This window comes from Rhamphochromis longiceps, linkage group LG5 (genome assembly GCF_057381845.1).
Source record: "Rhamphochromis longiceps isolate RC_006_pf linkage group LG5, R_longiceps_female_GT1.1, whole genome shotgun sequence".
NCBI classification, from domain to species: Eukaryota; Metazoa; Chordata; class Actinopteri; order Cichliformes; family Cichlidae; genus Rhamphochromis; species Rhamphochromis longiceps.
In genome coordinates, this window is record NC_140561.1 from 21986124 (window position 1) to 22003235 (window position 17112).

Below are 17112 nucleotides of genomic sequence, written 5' to 3' on the forward strand. Positions count from 1 at the left end.
TTGGGTTGGGTGGGGGGGGGTGTCATAGGAAAAAAAAAAGATAGACGCAAGAATATAATTTGATGAACATAATGACACCACTGCCAAGCCTCCACCACCTACTGCACAGTCTGTGTCCTCGTCACAGAGGAAGAGCAGGGCCAGAGTCGCTCGTTACAAATCGACTGAGGACATATCAGCTGTGAGAACATCAGGGATTATTATTAGAGTGACCCTTGAGATTATCATTAACCGTGGTAATACTATCATATTCATAACATGGGAGGGAGGGGGGGGGGAGAGAGAGAGAGGGGCGAAGACAAACAGAGCGTGAGTGAATGGCTTCATGGCAGATGAGATGCATGAAAACAACCAGACAAAAAAAAAGAAAAAAAAAAAAAAGCTAAGCATTTCTCCTTTTTTATTTTTCCACAAATAAACAAGAGTGCAGCACTGAAACAGGCATGGAGGAAGAGACATAAAGAAACAGAGAAAAGATGGCAGGGATGAGGCAGAGAGAGAAACAGAGAGACAGAAGAAAACAACAGTAGCATCTCTAGCTGTTATGTTTGCGTTTGAGCGCCTCCATCAGGTCGACCTTCAGAGCATCCTGCTTTGACTTGTCAGCCAGAGTCTGCACACTCCTGTGTGGAGGAGACACCAAAAAACAAGGTGAGAAAAGTCAGTGGGAGCAAAAAAGAAAAAAAAAAAATCAAACAAGAAAACATCAAAGGGCTCGAAAAAGTTTCTCCAGTGAGACAGAAACACTCGGGCTGTAGGAAATTTATTAGTAACAATTCAAGTCTTCCTCTCTGTGGGGAGACCTTTTTATGTCTCACCACAGAGAGATTTCATATGGTTATGACAACATGTTAGCTGTTTACACACTGCACACATAACCACCCGTTAAAGTCAGTTGTCGTCATGCAGTTGCAGCTTTATTATGACCCTGACAAATTTATATTTTACACTCACCGAACACCAAACCTCTTCAACTGCTCTTTAAAGTAAATACCTAAATGAGCCAATCACATCACAGCAAAGTTGGAATATTTTATAAACCCCTGATCTACCTGCACAACCATCTCTAGGGTTTACAGAGAATAATGAAAAACTAAGAGATAAATAAGACAATTCACAGACTGTTTTGAGGTGACAGGAAGACAACAGTAATTCAAATAACTACTCATTATGACCAAAGTATGCAGAGGAGCATCTCGGAACACACCACAGTCTACCCGAGTACTATTACTGGCAAAGTCCATCCCTTTATAACCACAGTGTACCCATCTTCTGGTGGCTGCTTCCAGCAGAATAACACACCATGTTGCAAAGCTCAAATCATCGCACAATACGTACACAGTCACCAGATCTCAATACAATAGAGCTCCTATAGGTCGTGGTGGTCACATCATGTATGTGCAGCCAGCAAATCTGCAGCAACTGTGTGATGCAATCATGTCAACATGGACCATGCCACAAGACTTCAAGCAAAAAAGTGGTGTCCTACCCAGCAGTAGCAAGGTGCGCCTAATAAAGCCTCTGGGTGAGTGTATGTGAACATATCCACTTATTCTGCCTTCTTCTGAAGATGCCACCCCGTTAATCATCCATTTCCTGTTTTCTTTACAGTGCTGTGCTTTCACACACAGTGTTTTCAGTGCTACACGCTGAGTAAACACGGCATCTTAGAAAAACCTTATTAGGGCAGCAAAGTGCAAAACAACACCCGGGTGAGTCATTTGAATACTCTGACTTGGTTAGTATGCTACTCTGTCAGAAATCAGCTGTTGAACACAAAGATAAACAAAACTTGCAATACAGCCTTTTGATCTTCAACACTACACGATCATTCAAACTTCTAACAGTGCACATACGTAAACAATTTGAGGGGGGAAAAGGTGCTTTAATTTTTTTTCTGTACATATCTTCATTTCCCTTTGAATGTCAGCCTTCACTCTTAACAGCCTGTTCCTGTTTTTACATTTGCTGCTCTACTTCCCCATGAAACCTCTTTCACTGCTGTTCCATCCGATCAAAGACTAACTCTCCCAGCAAATAATGATTAACAGAAACTGTAAGGATCAATTGTCAGTGTTATTGAGGTTATGTCATAAACCTTAAGACAAAGATAGACACACCCACATAGACAAACTTCTCCATGCTAGGTTGTACCTTTGACCCCTTCTCAATGGAGGTCTGTCGCTGGGTGAGCACCTGTGACAGCTCCTTTTGGAGCTGCCAGTACTTTTGATTGTCACGCAAAGACTCAATAGATCTGGAGCACAGAGGGGAGAGGCAGCAAGGGAGGAGAGGTGACAGAGGGATTAAAGAGGAGGAGAGACACTGATAGTGGAAATGTGGTACAAAGGGCAGCAACAAAAAAAAGGACAGGAGCAGTTGAGGAAAGGACTGAAATGTTCGAAGCAGTTGTGACAGAACTGTATTGAGTGACTGTGTTTTTTAACAATGAAACACCCATCTCCACGGTGACGCCGTTTAAGTTTAGTACTAATTCAGGACAATGCACAACAAAAACAGTTTATGAAAAAACGCTATGTTGATTCCACATATTTTGTGGACTTGAATGTCGCCTACTTTGTAGACAGGCTACTGTAAGCACCATGTTGTTGTGGAAAATGATTAATCTACTGTGAAATGAACTGAAAGCATGTACCACGTAGCCAATGTTTGTGGATTATGAAGAATCGATTTGAAGAATGAAGAACAAGATTTGTTTTGCAGCCGTTTTTTGCGGCCAATAAACAAATGGATCTTGTGTCCTTGGAATAACTGCATCAGCGAGGAATATTTTGTGGCACCAGCAGTTCCTCTGTGGGCACCGAGAGTTTCACTAACCTGGCTGTCAAAAGGTCTCTACAATCTGTTGAGTCCTGAGCTGCATCAGCTGCTAATGATGATGGCTTAAAAACGTTCAAGGAGTTTGTGACGTAATCGGGTTTGTTCTACACACGGTCAAACCCGCAAGCAGCAGGCAAACGGCTGATTTACACTTGTGCAGTGAATCTTTGCCTACAACATCACGATTGGCCTTCATTCTAGTGTGTTTTGCGAATTACCTTGTGGTCATGTCCAAGTGTTTTATGCGATAGTAATAAACGAAAAAATTGAACTTTTCTGTCTTCTGGGTCTCTGCTCTTTGTTGTGATCAGTGATTGTCCTCTATATTGAGACTATGATTATTATTCCTTATAAAGAGACAATTATTATTCTCTTACTGATAAATTCAAACACTGGGGCAAAAAAAAAATGCATAGGAGGAATGCAGTAGGCCAATCTCAATAGTTTCAGGATGCTTCAATGCAGCATGTAGTTACATTACCAGAAAGATGCACATCAAATTATGGCGGATGTTACATTGTGGGTTTTCAGAGGGATCTTCGGTTATATCACACGTACGAAAGTATAAAGCCCCTGTAAGCCACTCATTGAAATTGGGGTGAAACACAGCTAAACCTCAGTTACCCACAGTGTTGGTGATTTGAACCACACTTTGGAGCAGTGCTTCCAAAGATCTGCAATTTATAAGCTTGACACAGCGTCAGTATCGAGCATCCATCTCTAGGCACAGGGAAGGAGCAGGTGTAGTGAAAAGAAGACGAAATGCAGCTGAGACGAGGGGCAGCAAAAGCAGACTCAAATAATCAGATACAGGGTTGAGACTGAAACACAGGAGGTGAGACAACATCTGTCGTCTGAGCTGCTGACTGGAAGTGCTGTGGAAGAAAACATGATCCCATGATGTAGAGAGCTAATGCAGCAGTACCTCAGGCCGTTGACGATGTCCTTGGTCTTCCCAAAGTAGATTTCATTCAGTGTGGAGCGGATCTTATTCTCCATATCCTAGAAAAACAATATGAATGCATTATAACTGCTAGTTCTATTCTTCTATTTGATTCTTAAAAGCTTGACTTCGTGAACATGGAGTTGTGTGACAGCGATGTAAAGTATGACAGGTTTTGTAATGTCCTGTGTAGCGAAGGGATTTTCCTCTGCTGAATGTGAAAAAACAGTAAATCAAGAGTGAAGAATGAAGCACTCACCACCACTGTGACTGTGGCTTACTGTCTATGATGCATGTTAAGGATTTTACTTGTGAACTGCTTATGCAAAAAAAAAAAAAAAAAAAAAGTCCCCAAAAATATTCCCGCAGAACCTGTTACATGCAAATATACAAAGATATCACAATCGAGATGTCACGAAACTGAAACTGAATCTTATCCATCAACACTACAAAATTTCACACAGCTGCAACAAAGCCATGGCCATTTCAAACCACTTTTTACACTTGTACTCCCTGTATATGCACCCAACACAGGACTCCTATGATTCACTTTCTATCAGCAATGTGAAGTAGCACTGTGGTATGCTAATGCAAAGGCTTCCTCTTAGTCGGTTTCATAACCACTTTTGCGCCGTTTTAAGTCTTTACTTGAACAGCAGTAAGACTGGCAATTGCAAAAAGAGGCATTGCAAGAGAGCAAAACACAAGTAAGCTGCTGGATTAGCTTGTTTATCACATGACTTTTGAAGTCATGCAGAGTCCTGCATAGGAGACTGATTCAGGAGAAACACACTGCAGTCATTTTACGGCTTTTAGCAGTATCGCTGCTTCAGACAAGGAGAGGGAAGGAAATTAAGTCGACGGTTTTACTGACTTCAACGAGGCGGCCGATGTTAGCGATGTGGGGTGAGGACTCTCCAACCGTCTCGTCTTTCTCCATCTGTTTAAAAAACGGAGAAAAAAAGAGATACCACGTTCAGTTAATTAATTCATCCCTATACCATGAGAGGACCAATCAGCCGTTTAGTTCAACACGCTACCTGTCTTGTAAGGCTGCCGCCGAGGTTCATGGTACCGGAGCCAGTTTTCGTTGTCTGGAGCCACAGCATGACAGTGGAGGTGAGTTTGTAGTGAGCGGTACGGCCACTGGACTTCTCCTGTTTGCAAAAACAGAGGCAACAAGCAATTATGCAAAACATGACAACATGTTACCATCCAGAAAAGATAATGGTGCATGTTTGTGAAGCTCTGCTGTGCGTGTGGCACATGGAGCTGAGCGAGGAAAGACAACTACTCGAGCTGCTGTCAACCCGGTCCATTACCGTAAGTGCACTAAAAGCTTAGTTTTAACCCTAAACTCCAGACAGTCATGCAAAAGCATCTTCAATCTGGCAACAGTGTCCTGGATGCTAGAAGCTCTCCTGGCTGACAATGGTACAGCTGCTAAATATCAAACAAGCCTGTAAAATATCAAACAGCTTCATTCATCTGCTTCTCACCTGCACCTCCACCACATGAATGGAGTCCCAGCACCCTTTGATCTTCTTGGATCCATCTCCAGCCTTCTTAATGAGAATAACTCCTGCAAAGCCGTGATCCAAATCCCAGAGGTACACGGAGGAAACCCCACCTTCAAAGTACCTGAATAACACAGACATCAGATGTCACAAGAGGCTGAAAATGACAGGTTATCAAACACTCCACATTAGATTTCTTCTCTGGCACTTACAGGTCTCTGTACTGATCGAAGGCATTGTTTGCCTCAACCTCGAGTTTCCTCAGGCGGGCTGAAGGCATTGCACCGTCTTCAATGGGAGGTTCATACTTATTACTCCACGGGGATCTGAGGAATGAAACATTCAGATTTTAGACAGAGGTATATATTAAATTTAGCTGTTAGAAACATACTTGTGATACTAGTGTTTAAAAGTGAAAACAGTGACCTGCTTGAAGTGAAACCTTAAGCTTGCATTACACAAGCAAAGGTCCAAACATCAAAGGAGGTTAAGTTCACGGTCCTCATATAGGTGAAGCATAAGTTAAAGTATGAAGACATTTTTTTAAAAATTCATTTTATACTTAATTTGATCTTTCTCTCAATGCCCATGATACCGTCATGAACCTCTATCAAATGGGTTGCTGTTACATTGACTTTACATGGTGCAAATTTGTCAAATATTTTGAAAAAATTATAATAAATCAGGTTTAATTCTTGAATTTTTATGTATTAAGCTTTAAATCTAAAACAGAGCTAAATAATCTGCTGGTTTTATTACGATTTTTTTATTAACACAAACTGAAAAATGTGCGTTCTTGGAAACGTGGACATTTTGTTGCCTTTTAGCGTGACAGACAAAAACTGAAATTTCATTTGTTCTACCTCAGCACTATACTGATTATAACAGACACTGCCTGGCAAAAACAAAACATCAGAACCCGGAGATACCTGAGCAAATGGATAAGAGCCTTGGGAAGAGAGAGGCTCAGGGTGGATGGGAAATAATTTTCATGTGTGGATTGGCCACCACAGAGTCCAGACTTTAACCCCACTGAGAATATTTTGGTTGTGGTAGAGACGATTTTACGCAGTAGTCTGACTCTTCCACCATGATCAAAAGATCTTGGTGAAGAAATGAATGAAACTCTGGATAGAAATATCTTCTGACATTGCTTAAGCTCAACAATCACAGCGAACTTGTGCCACCATTAAAGCTAAAGGCAGCCCAACAAAATATCCCCATTTTTACCCCACAGTCTGCAGCGTATGTTCCTTTGAGTGGGCTAAAATCCAGCTATGACCGCTACCTGTAGGAGTCGCCGTCTCGGTTGTAATCACAGAGCAGATAGTCTTTCCCCACCACTTTGTCTCGTGCGATCTTTAGGGGCTGGTCCACAGAGGAGAGGAGGTCCTCACACAGACTGGGCACCTGGATGCAAACATGGGGAGAAAAAGCTCAGTACATGACCACAGATGATTAATTACAGCAGCTGCAGAGCATCTAAACCCCTCAAACATTTCATAAAGTCTGTTCCATATGACGTGAGAGTACTCAAGAGACATGAAAGGGTGTTTTGGTAAAATTAGCCTTCCTAGAACAGATACCAGCTTGGAGAGAAGAAAAAAAAAAAAAAATCACTGATACGTGGAGGAACAGTCTAACAAAACACAGAGGATCACGTCATGTGATCTTCTCATTGTAGATGAAAACATACTTTTAAGTAGAGCTGGGCGATATGAGATTTTTTCATATCACGATATGTTTTTTTCCATTTCAGGCGATAACGATATCTATCACGATATAAGCCAAATAACTATATTTGTAAGATTTAAATGTGCCGTTGCTCACAAGTAAAATGTGAAATAATCAGCAGCTTGTTTTTATTTAAATATTTATTTCCCATAATAAGTTCAACAGGGTAGATGTACTTAAGGAACATGAGACTTTTTCAGATAAATAAAGGCAAATATTACAAACTACACAAAAGGCAGCCGCTAAAGCGTTTAAGTTTCAAAATAGAACAAACGAAACAGACTAAATTGTCAATTCCACTTAGAAACAAAATATTAATTCTAAAAATAAATCTTAGTTTGTTTTACAGAAGAACAGACAAAATTGACTAACTTTTGTCAATATCAAATAAACTGAGAACTAAAAGGAAATTCTCAATCTCTCCTTGTTGTATAGCTTAGCTTTTCAAACAGTTTTAACAGTTACTTTAGTCTGACAAAAGCCGAATGACGAATTAGCGCTTCCAGTCAGAGACTGAGGCTACGTCCACACGTACACGGGTATTTTTGAAAACTGAGATTTTCCATTTTCGTTTTAAAAAATAATCCCGTCCACACATAAAGGCAGAAATGAAGGAAAACGCTGCTATGAACATGCCAAACCAGCAGGTGGCGCTAGATTCCTAACCGTGCAGAAATGTTGGCCAATCAGAAGTCTAGAAGCCTCGGTGGGAAAAAGTAAACAAAGCTGGGGCATAGAAGCAGAACCGAGTCGTATGTGTGGAGGGACAGTAACTGTGTATATGTAAGTATTTAAACACTGCAGAGAGTACAATTAACAGTAACAGTACTGTAGAAATTCATTTCACCGAAACAATAACGTGGCGCAGTGTGACGCATGCACCAGTTTATTGTATTTCCAGACTTGCTTTCGGCACAATTTACAGTGCACGCTACTCTGTTTTTTGTCAGACTTGAAATAGCCGAAATACCTTCACACTACGGAACTTCTATGGCTCTTCCGTTCGACAATCTCTCCGGCATTGGAACCATCATCTGTTTTCTCTTCGGTCACGCTCGGTTGATTTTTCTAGTCGGCACACTCATTTCCTCCATTACGCGCTGGCTCCATTACCCGCTGGCTGCTCCCAAACAAACACACGTGCGGCTTGGCACTTGTGCTGTACGTAACAAGTCACGCGACGTGACGCTGCGGCTGTGATTGGTTCGGCTCTGTGCTACTTAATTTGGATTGGCTGACCTTTTTTTTTTTTTTTAAGAGGACAAGAGCGGCGAAGTCTATCGCGATAGTTTAATTTCTCTATCGAGTAAAAGTTATATCGCGATACATATCGTTATCGTTCTATCGCCCAGCTCTACTTTTAAGTTCTCATCTTTCGCTCACATTCCAGTTTCACCCCATAAGCAGAGGTTACTGAGAGGAGACGGAATAAAATATCATTGGGAAACATAATATCTGCAGGATAAGGGGGTACAAATTAGTTCTCACAGACTGACATGGAGTCCCTTTGCTATGCGTTCCTGCATCAGCGCATAGACACAAAGGAGCGCCTGTTACCCAGGCCAAAAAAAAAAGCCCCATACCCCTGAACAAACACACACACACAAACACACGCACGCACACACACCTGGCAGCCTAGACTGGCTGAGACAAGCCAAACAAGGGTGGACAAAATCCAGTGGGAAGAGCATGTAGTGGTGAGGGTGGGGGGTGGTCAGAGAGGAGAAGAGGAGGCGGAAAGAGAGAGGTGATTTCAGATGATTACGTGGAAGAGTTGGCGAAGGGACTGAGCCTAAAGGTGCCTGGCAGCAGAAGTGATGGACAGCTGTGATAATAATCACTAACAACCAGCCACAGTGGTCATAGGGTAAGGAAAGAACAGATGTCCGGGTGGGTGGGGGAGAAGGGTTAAAGGTGAGAGAAGAGGAAGTTGAGCAGGTGGGGAGTCTGGCTGAAAGGGTACGGATATACCCACAAAAATAAGGTGCAATGCAAACAGAGGCACAAGTGTGATTTGATTTGTGTCCAGTTATAACCTGTCAGCTTTAGCTGAGACTGTTGTTAAAATGCGCCGAGTAACTCGACCAACTTCAAATACAGAAAACTGCAGGGGGGGGAAGTAATAACTATCACACAAGCAGAAGTTTTTCCTCTTTGGTGTGGCTACTTCCACTCTGAACAAATATGATTAAACCCTTTTTAAAATGCTGAAAATAGTATCAGTTACCCAGATAATACAGTGGTGTGCAGCAAAACTCACTTGTATAATATGAAAATAAATACCACATATAGAGATATGCAAATACTTTAAGACATGCGATTATTTGAAAGACCTTTTCCCAAATCAGACCGACTGACATTTTATGGTAGCTTGATAAAACAAATCCATAATAAATTGTTATTAGCACATTACTAATACTACTATTTATATTCACCAGCCATTTTATTAGGCATAGCCTGGGTTGGACCCTCTTTTGCCTTCCGAAGTCCTTTAATACTTCGTGGCAGAGATTCAACAAGGTGCTGGAAACATATCCTCAGAGATTTTCATCCATACTGACACGACAGCAGTTGACGTGATAGGTGCTGCTTATTTCTCGTGTGTATGTCCATGATGCAAATCTCCTTTTCCACCACATCCCATAGCTGCTCTATTCTTGGACTGAGATCTGATGACTGCAGAGGCCATTTGAATACAGAGCACTCATTGTTATGTTGAAGAAACCAGTCTGAGATGATCTGAGCTCAGTTCCATGGTGTTCTATGTAGCTGGAAGCAGCCATGAGACGATGGGTAAAATGTGGTTATGAAAGGATGGACAAGGTTGGACAGGAAAAATTCTCAGTTAGGCTGTAATTTAAACAACGATCAGTTGGTACAAAGGGGCCTTAAATATGCCAAGATAAACCCCCACACTATTACACCACCACCGACAGCCTGAACTGTTGATACAATGCAGCAAGGGTCCAAGCTTTTATGTTGTTGCAGGAAGTCTGACCCTAACATCTGAATGTTGAAGCAGAAATCAACATTCTTCAGAGCAAGAAATGTTTATCTAGTCTTGTATTGTTAAACTTTGGTGAGCCTGTGTGAACTGTAGCCTCAGTTTCCTGTTCTTAGCTGACAATTAGCACCCAGTGTGGTCTTCTGCTGCTGTAGGTTTAAAAAATAAAATAAAAAAAAAAAAAAAAACATTACACACACCACACACACAAAAAAAAAAAAAATCAGAGCTCCTCTGCAAACCCTTGTTGTAATGAGTAGCTATTTAAGTTCCTAAAGCAGTCTCTTCTCTGACGACTGGAATCAACAAAGTGTCCGTGTAAATAGCTGCTTAGACAGCTGCGTTAACAGGCAGTTGTGGTGTACCTAACAAATTATTCAACCTTAGAAGTAAAAGTTATCTAAAGTTTAATAAGTGACTTGTCCATTCATGGGAAATTTTTAGACTAAATACAGAGACACTCTGGAGAAGAACAGATTTCACTCTCAGTTGTGAATCAGACAGTAACTCACCAGGTCAATGAGGTCACTGAGGTTCTTCTCGATCTGCTGAGGAGGCAGACGCCTCATCAGGTCCAGAGCACAATCCAGCTGCTGGTCATTCTGAAAAACAACCAGCAGAGACAACGGCTTACTGCACTGTAACATTAGATCACAGTTAAAAAATGAATTCAAAACAAAATGTTTGTGCTATAGAGAATAAACAAGACACAGATTGTGTGGGGGTTTTTTAACATTAAACTAACATTGGTGGTCTGCGGGCTTCTCTTGGTCACCACTGAAGAGAGCTAAGTTGTTCCACGAAACTGAAGTGAAACTGAGTGTTAAAACTATGAAAAGTGTCCACTGCAGCGACCGTCTGTACTGCTCATGACGTAGTTTTTCATCGCCTAGATTTCTGCACTCTCTTTTCGAGCGGAGCTCTGCTGTCACTCTTCCCCCTTCTGGCCGACTTTTCAACTAATCTGACCAACGCAAAGCATCATCAGTGCCAAACTAACTGCTGGTTTCTTCAAGGACTGCATCCAAGCATGTTACGTTTCTGCATGTTGCAGATTTGGTACTGTAAGTTCACCACAGCTAACCTTTTACATTTGTTTATTTATAAGGAACCCCATTAGCTTCCACAACAGTGGTTGCTAGTCTTCCTGGGGCCCAAACCAAGTGAAAGGACATTTACAGTATTTGTCTTTTTCTGTGCCAAAAGCACAGCTACTAACAGTTAAAGAGGAAAACTTAGATTTTACAGGCAGTGCTGACTGGAAGGATCACCTGAACTCTTCCTGTAACTTCATCTCTTCCCACAGACACCGAGGCAAGTTTGAATTCCTGACATGGTCTTTGTTTTCTGGATGATACACTTTAGCAGCCTGTGTTAACCAAAGTCCGCGGGTTTGTAACACAGAATTTCTTTGAAGGAAATAAACTTAAAAAAAAAAAACCCCAAAAAAACCCAACATACTCAATCTGTCATCTTAAGATCAGCTAACACCTCTTCATGCACTGCAGATTCATCTCAATAATATATTCACGAGAATGGGTTTCTGAATGTCCAACAATGGCGTGCAGGGATGACACATTGCTCCAAAAGCAGATGCTCATGTTAAATAGGGCCAACAAATTATTCAGGGGCCAAAAGGTCAAAAGTTTCAGACAGTTTTTTTTTTTCTATTTGTAGCTGTGCATCATTAAGAAGAGAATAGCATTGTCTTAAAGCACACAGCCTCCATTCATCTGCTGTTAAATCCTTCTGTTTGTGGGGGACAGCCAATCAGAAGAAAGTGAGATGAGCCAAAACAGGTAAATGGCGAATACAAGTCTAATATTGGGGGTTGGGGGAAAAAAGCAGGTTCCATTTAATAAAGAAATGCTCTGCTGTGGTAATTAAAATGTTACTTAAAAGCACAACTTAAAAAAAATGAATCAGCTCTGCAAACTTACAGAGACTCACATTAACTGAGTAGCTGTATTACGCAGAGAAGTATAAATACGCACCCTCATGCTTGAGTAAACAAAGCAACCACACTGTACCCTCATCAGTGTCTCCACCACAGCACGGTAATAAAAGTCCTGCTACATTCTGTACACGGGTACGACTGCAGTTGCCGTGCAGGAAACCCTCACACCCTTGCAGGAAAACCTTTTCCCACACTGCTAGAATACAGACACACAACTTTCCAGCTCAGTAGACTGAACATCTCTCATGATTTGTCATGTGAGCACCTTGCAGAGAGTTGTGAAAAGAAAAGCTTCATTTAGGGTTAGGGGTTATAGTTACAGCACCTCAGTGCACAAGCTTGAAAGTTATCTAGGCTGTGTGGTGGTTCAAGGGTTCGTGTTTGGTTGATTAGTTTCATGTAGGAACAAAGGAGGGGAAGCCTGGTTAAAGAATCATCATCATGGGGCAACAGGAAGTGTGGTAGGGTAGCATTTAAAGGTCAGGTCCACCCTTATCATTCGAGTCAAACTTTTACTTTAGGGTTTAGGTAAAGAGACAGTGCAGTACAGTTTTTATTTGGAATTAACTGCTTACGGGTAATTCAGTTTTTAAGACTCAGCTGTTTACTATACATCTTATGTAGGAACTTCTCCGCTTCTGCAGACTGGGATGTGTTGGGAGACCAAAGGTAAAGCTAGCTGCTTGGACTTTGAATTTGGCCACAGATGAAACTTTCACACATTCAAGTTGTGGCAGGACAGAAACTTTCTAATCCAGTTCCTGCCACACACATACAGATATTCAATGACAAAATCCCTCCCCACCCACCTCCAAACGACCATTATCAACTTTGTCTGAATCACACAAGCTGACAGATTTATGCGACAATAAAATAAGGTGAACAATCGAAGCCTTGAAAATCCTGCACTGATGAAGCCGTCGTGATCAAAGGATCTTCATCTTTTCGCCTGATAAGCGTACAACTACGCTTTGCATCTACACTTCTTCCAAACTCCTAAGGTTTTCTCTTTTCCCCAACCTTGTAATTGGAACCTTTGATTAAGTACTGCAGAGTGAGCCTGCGATGCAATCAATCCCCCACCAAGCTGAGTCAGACAGATGCCTCTCATCTCTCTGTCAATCTGGCTTGTAAGACGATGGCTACAACTTCACAGTAAGGTTAAATCAATACACAGCCTAAAGGTACATTTAGTAGAATGATCAAAAACAGTGCACAGTAGCCATTATCTGCAGAACCAAAGGCACCAAAATCAATTTAGTGTCTTTACTACAGTCCGAACTGAAGTGGACTCATTTCGACTACAGTGTGAAGCAGCAGATCCAGTTGTATTAGCAATAACACATGTTGTTACCTTTATATGTTCCTTTAAAAAAGAAAAGAAAACAATGAAACCTGAAACAGCATCTTGGTCGTGCATCAGGTTTAGGATTAGGGAAATGGAAACCACTACAGTTATCTTTCACCAAGCAAACCATTCAGAACTAAATTAAGAACATGGTGATAACCACAGAGCACTGACATAACATAGCTTTTACCCCCAGGGGGTTTTCTGCCTTAACTATGCAGCGAACAGCAGGATGTTGGAGAAGAGCAGTGGATGGACCGGCCACAACATGAAACTCTGGGGAATGTGCCGGAAATTTTTTTTAAGTGTGTGATAATAAAAAGGACCAAACATGTTTTTCAAGCTTCTCCATAGAAGGTACTGGCTTTGTCGCAAACACTTCCAGCCTGGCTTTATCAGACAATGATCAATGTTTTGACTGCCACTCAGCAATCTAGCTAAACATGTTTCATAATGCCTACTTAAAATCCATTAACATATATGGATTTACTTTACAATTCCTCGATCCTGACATCCATTACAAACAAAAACGTGCTTATGATATGTGTTTGGCGGCCAGAAAACACTGAACATGAAGCGAAAGAGGCTTCTAGAGGTGAGACAATCTAATATCACCACTCAAGTAAAGCCTTAAGAGAGTAAACCTAATAATCCATTACTCATTGCTCCTCAATCCATCCATAAATATTTTTCCTTAAGGGCGACCCCGAACGTAACAGAATTTTTTAACGCAGATTTTCCCAGGCCACTTTGTCTCCTCCGAGATGATTTCTGCCTCGTTTCACGTTTCTCTCAACTGAAGGTTCCATCAGACACCTGTGCTTCTTGACACTGTGTTTAACAGCGCTCCTGTCTCCATGTAAACACTAGCTCAGACCAACAAGCCTCAGGGTCAGGGGGGAACGGCGAGGCTGGGCCCGGCAGGATGGATGAGGTGAGGAAGAGGAGAGTAGGCGACTGTGGAAGAAAACCAGCTGCTGTTCCCATTTTTCGAATGCTTTTATAAACAGTGTAAGACAGAGCAAGCCCATTTTACAAGTGGTCAAGTCAAGCATATATATATATATATATATATATATATATATATATATGATAAGCACAAATACGGGTCCAGTTAAAGCAAGCCTACTGCTATATGGGCTGAAAACGTAGGAGAATGAGCCAAAATAAGGAATAAGTAAACAGTGAGTGCTGTGTTGGTATGGATTGTTTGGACTGGGTGTAATAGCCTCCTCCAGAGAAACCATTAGCTCAGTCAAGATCAAACTTATAAGGCTGGGAAAATCAGGCTGACAGCTTGTCATGGTTAGGAATAGGAGGAGCGAGCGGTCTTATTTTAGCTACAGGCATCCCGGCGCTTGGCTATTTTAGCCTGTGTGTAAGTGTATGTGCACAGGCGTGTGTGCGTGTGTCAGTGTGTTATATTAGGACCCTTCGCCATTACTATTAACCAACTTGTGTTAAATCCAAAACATCCTGTGCTAACTTTATGCCTACGGGGCATGTAGCCCGGCTAGCTATGAGCTAACTAGCAGGAAGAAACAGCAGTTAGCTTAACCACGAAGCTAATTCATTCTCATCCGGTAGTTCAGCGCAAGTTTTGCCAGCAGTGCAAGTTAAATATGCGTCGATGATTTATATCATCTGCTGCTCCTCTCCGGTTACTACCGTGCGCCTCTAGCCAGCGCTAGCTTAGCTTAGCACCCCCTCCCTCCAGTTAGCAGCCCCGTCCCCGTCTCTCCCAGCAGCCTGAACGCGGCCCTTACCATGTCTGCGGCGGTCTCAGCTGGGCAGGAGAGAGCACGACTTCACCGATGAGTGTACACCCTAACTTTACTATGGTTTAACAGGTCGCTCCTTTTGTCTCTTGTTGCTTTGATGTTTTTTGAGAGCCGTGATGAAGATGTTTTGTTCGCGTCTCCCTCTCTGAACCCAGCCCTGTCAGCGAAATTCACTTCCTCAACCGGGCTACAGGAAGGAGGCTGCAGTCACAAAAACAGGCCCCGGTTGCATGTCCGGGTCACTCTGGCCTTTCTCTGCAGCAGCCAATAGCGAAGGAGCAAGAAAGGCATTGCCAAGTATGGAAAGAGAGGAGTGGTGTAGTAAATGTGCTGTCAGAGATGGCAGCAGAGGGGGAGTTAAAAAATAAACCCCCAAAACACGGAGACTGCAGGCGGCGGCAAGTTTAACGTATACAGTGTCTCATGAACAAGAAAGCAGATCTTAATTTCTATTTTTCTGTGAGTTATTATGAACTACTTTCTCACTTTTATTTTTGTGCAATTAATCTTAAGTGGTAAGAGCAATTTTATATGTTTTTAAATTAAGTTATATTTTTAAATATTTAATAGTAGTTATTATAAAATAAAATCACTCCTAACTTGTTTTTGTTTTCATGTCATTTGTCTTATTTTATTGCCCTTTGTTCAGTTTAATATAATCTGAATGTTTCTTCAAGTGCATGATAGTGATGGAAGTTAATATATATCTATATGTATGGTAATCGGTTAGTTATTAATGCTAAGGGCACTGCTGTAAAGGCAAGCTGATCACTTTTGATAATTATTACTTGTAAAACTGAGAGTTACCGTACTATGCAGAAGTCTCGAGCCACCCATAATTTCTCTATATTTTGCTGGGAAAATTAAAAATATATGCAGCTATTCATTGAAACTGAGTTTCAGCTTATATACTGATACAGTATATAAGGCAAAAACTGAGTTTGTGCTCTTCTGACGAGCTTGAAAGTCAATATTTGGTATGACCAACTTTATATTTCAGCACAGTCTGAACTCTCTTAGGCAAGCTTTCTTGTTATTTCTTTAAGCAGTCTTCAGGGATAGTTCTCGGGGCTTCTTGAAGGACATTCAACTCAGTGTGTTTGGAGTAATTGTCATACAGAAAAGTCTATACTGTATATACTCACAACAGCCTGAACCCAAAATTTCAAATTTGGATTTATCACCCCTTCAGACCTACTGCCACTGATTTTCAGTCCAGTTCTTGTATAATTAGTCATACTGCAACCCTTTGTCCCTGTTTCCCTTCCTTAAGACAGCCACGCTTCCACTAAGACCATTTCTGATGAGGCTTCAGTGAACAGTAGATGGATCCAGTGAAGGGCCAGACGCATCGCTCTTATTTCTTTTTTGTTTTTGTTTCTTTATGTGTGACAAGCTGCTAGCAACAAAGTGCCTAAAGATGTAATTTAAAATCAGTACTTTGCTAAGTTGTCTGTTGTCTGTAGACACAATACTGGTTCGTCCCAGTGTTGTGTCTTCGGAATCATTCAAGCATAAGAGTCCTTCCCTTATGCTTGAATGATTCATAGGTCAGTGATAAGTGGCTTAACAAAGAAAATAAACATCACCCTGAAAAAACTAGACTGAAAATGAGTGAAAAAGCAGCCAGTGTCCAAAGAAAAACTTTGAAAGACCTTCAGAAAGCCTGGAGAGCTATTGGTCAAGAACACTTTAAAAAATGTATAAGAAAGTCTGTGTCTCCAAGGAAACAAAATATAAAGAAACCGGGGGCGGGTCAAGACTTTTGCGTATAATGACATTATGCCAACTAGGTTCTCCCCCTAGAAAGAAGCTGCGTACATCCTATTTTGTTTGCAAATTAGAAACCTGCCTGCAAACTTCACTAACATCTGTATATTACTGAGTGTTTGGAACAGCTCCACTTCCAGCATAAACAATCAGTGTTACACACAGGGTGTTTCTGAGAAAATAAAATAAGAAAAAAGGCTAAATTCTTACTTAACAC

General features: G+C 41.4%; 1 protein-coding gene across 2 annotated transcripts; it reads right to left on the reverse strand.

The window, feature by feature from the left end:
* Positions 1-340: 340 nt before the first annotated feature.
* Positions 341-15342, reverse strand: capzb (capping actin protein of muscle Z-line subunit beta). 2 transcript variants are annotated; one of them, XM_085406603.1, is made up of 10 exons: positions 15111-15342; positions 10552-10641; positions 6590-6711; positions 5514-5627; positions 5284-5425; positions 4825-4941; positions 4659-4724; positions 3767-3843; positions 2155-2257; positions 341-623 (listed from the first exon to the last, which is right to left on the reverse strand). In XM_085406603.1, exons 1-10 carry the CDS (start codon positions 15111-15113, stop codon positions 603-605), a joined length of 855 nt encoding a protein of 284 aa, XP_085262729.1. In that variant the 5' UTR covers positions 15114-15342; the 3' UTR covers positions 341-602. The 2 variants fall into 2 exon arrangements, with proteins under 2 accessions (XP_085262729.1, XP_085262731.1); XM_085406605.1 differs by lacking the exon at positions 2155-2257 and having other exon boundaries at positions 15111-15339.
* Positions 15343-17112: the final 1770 nt, after the last annotated feature.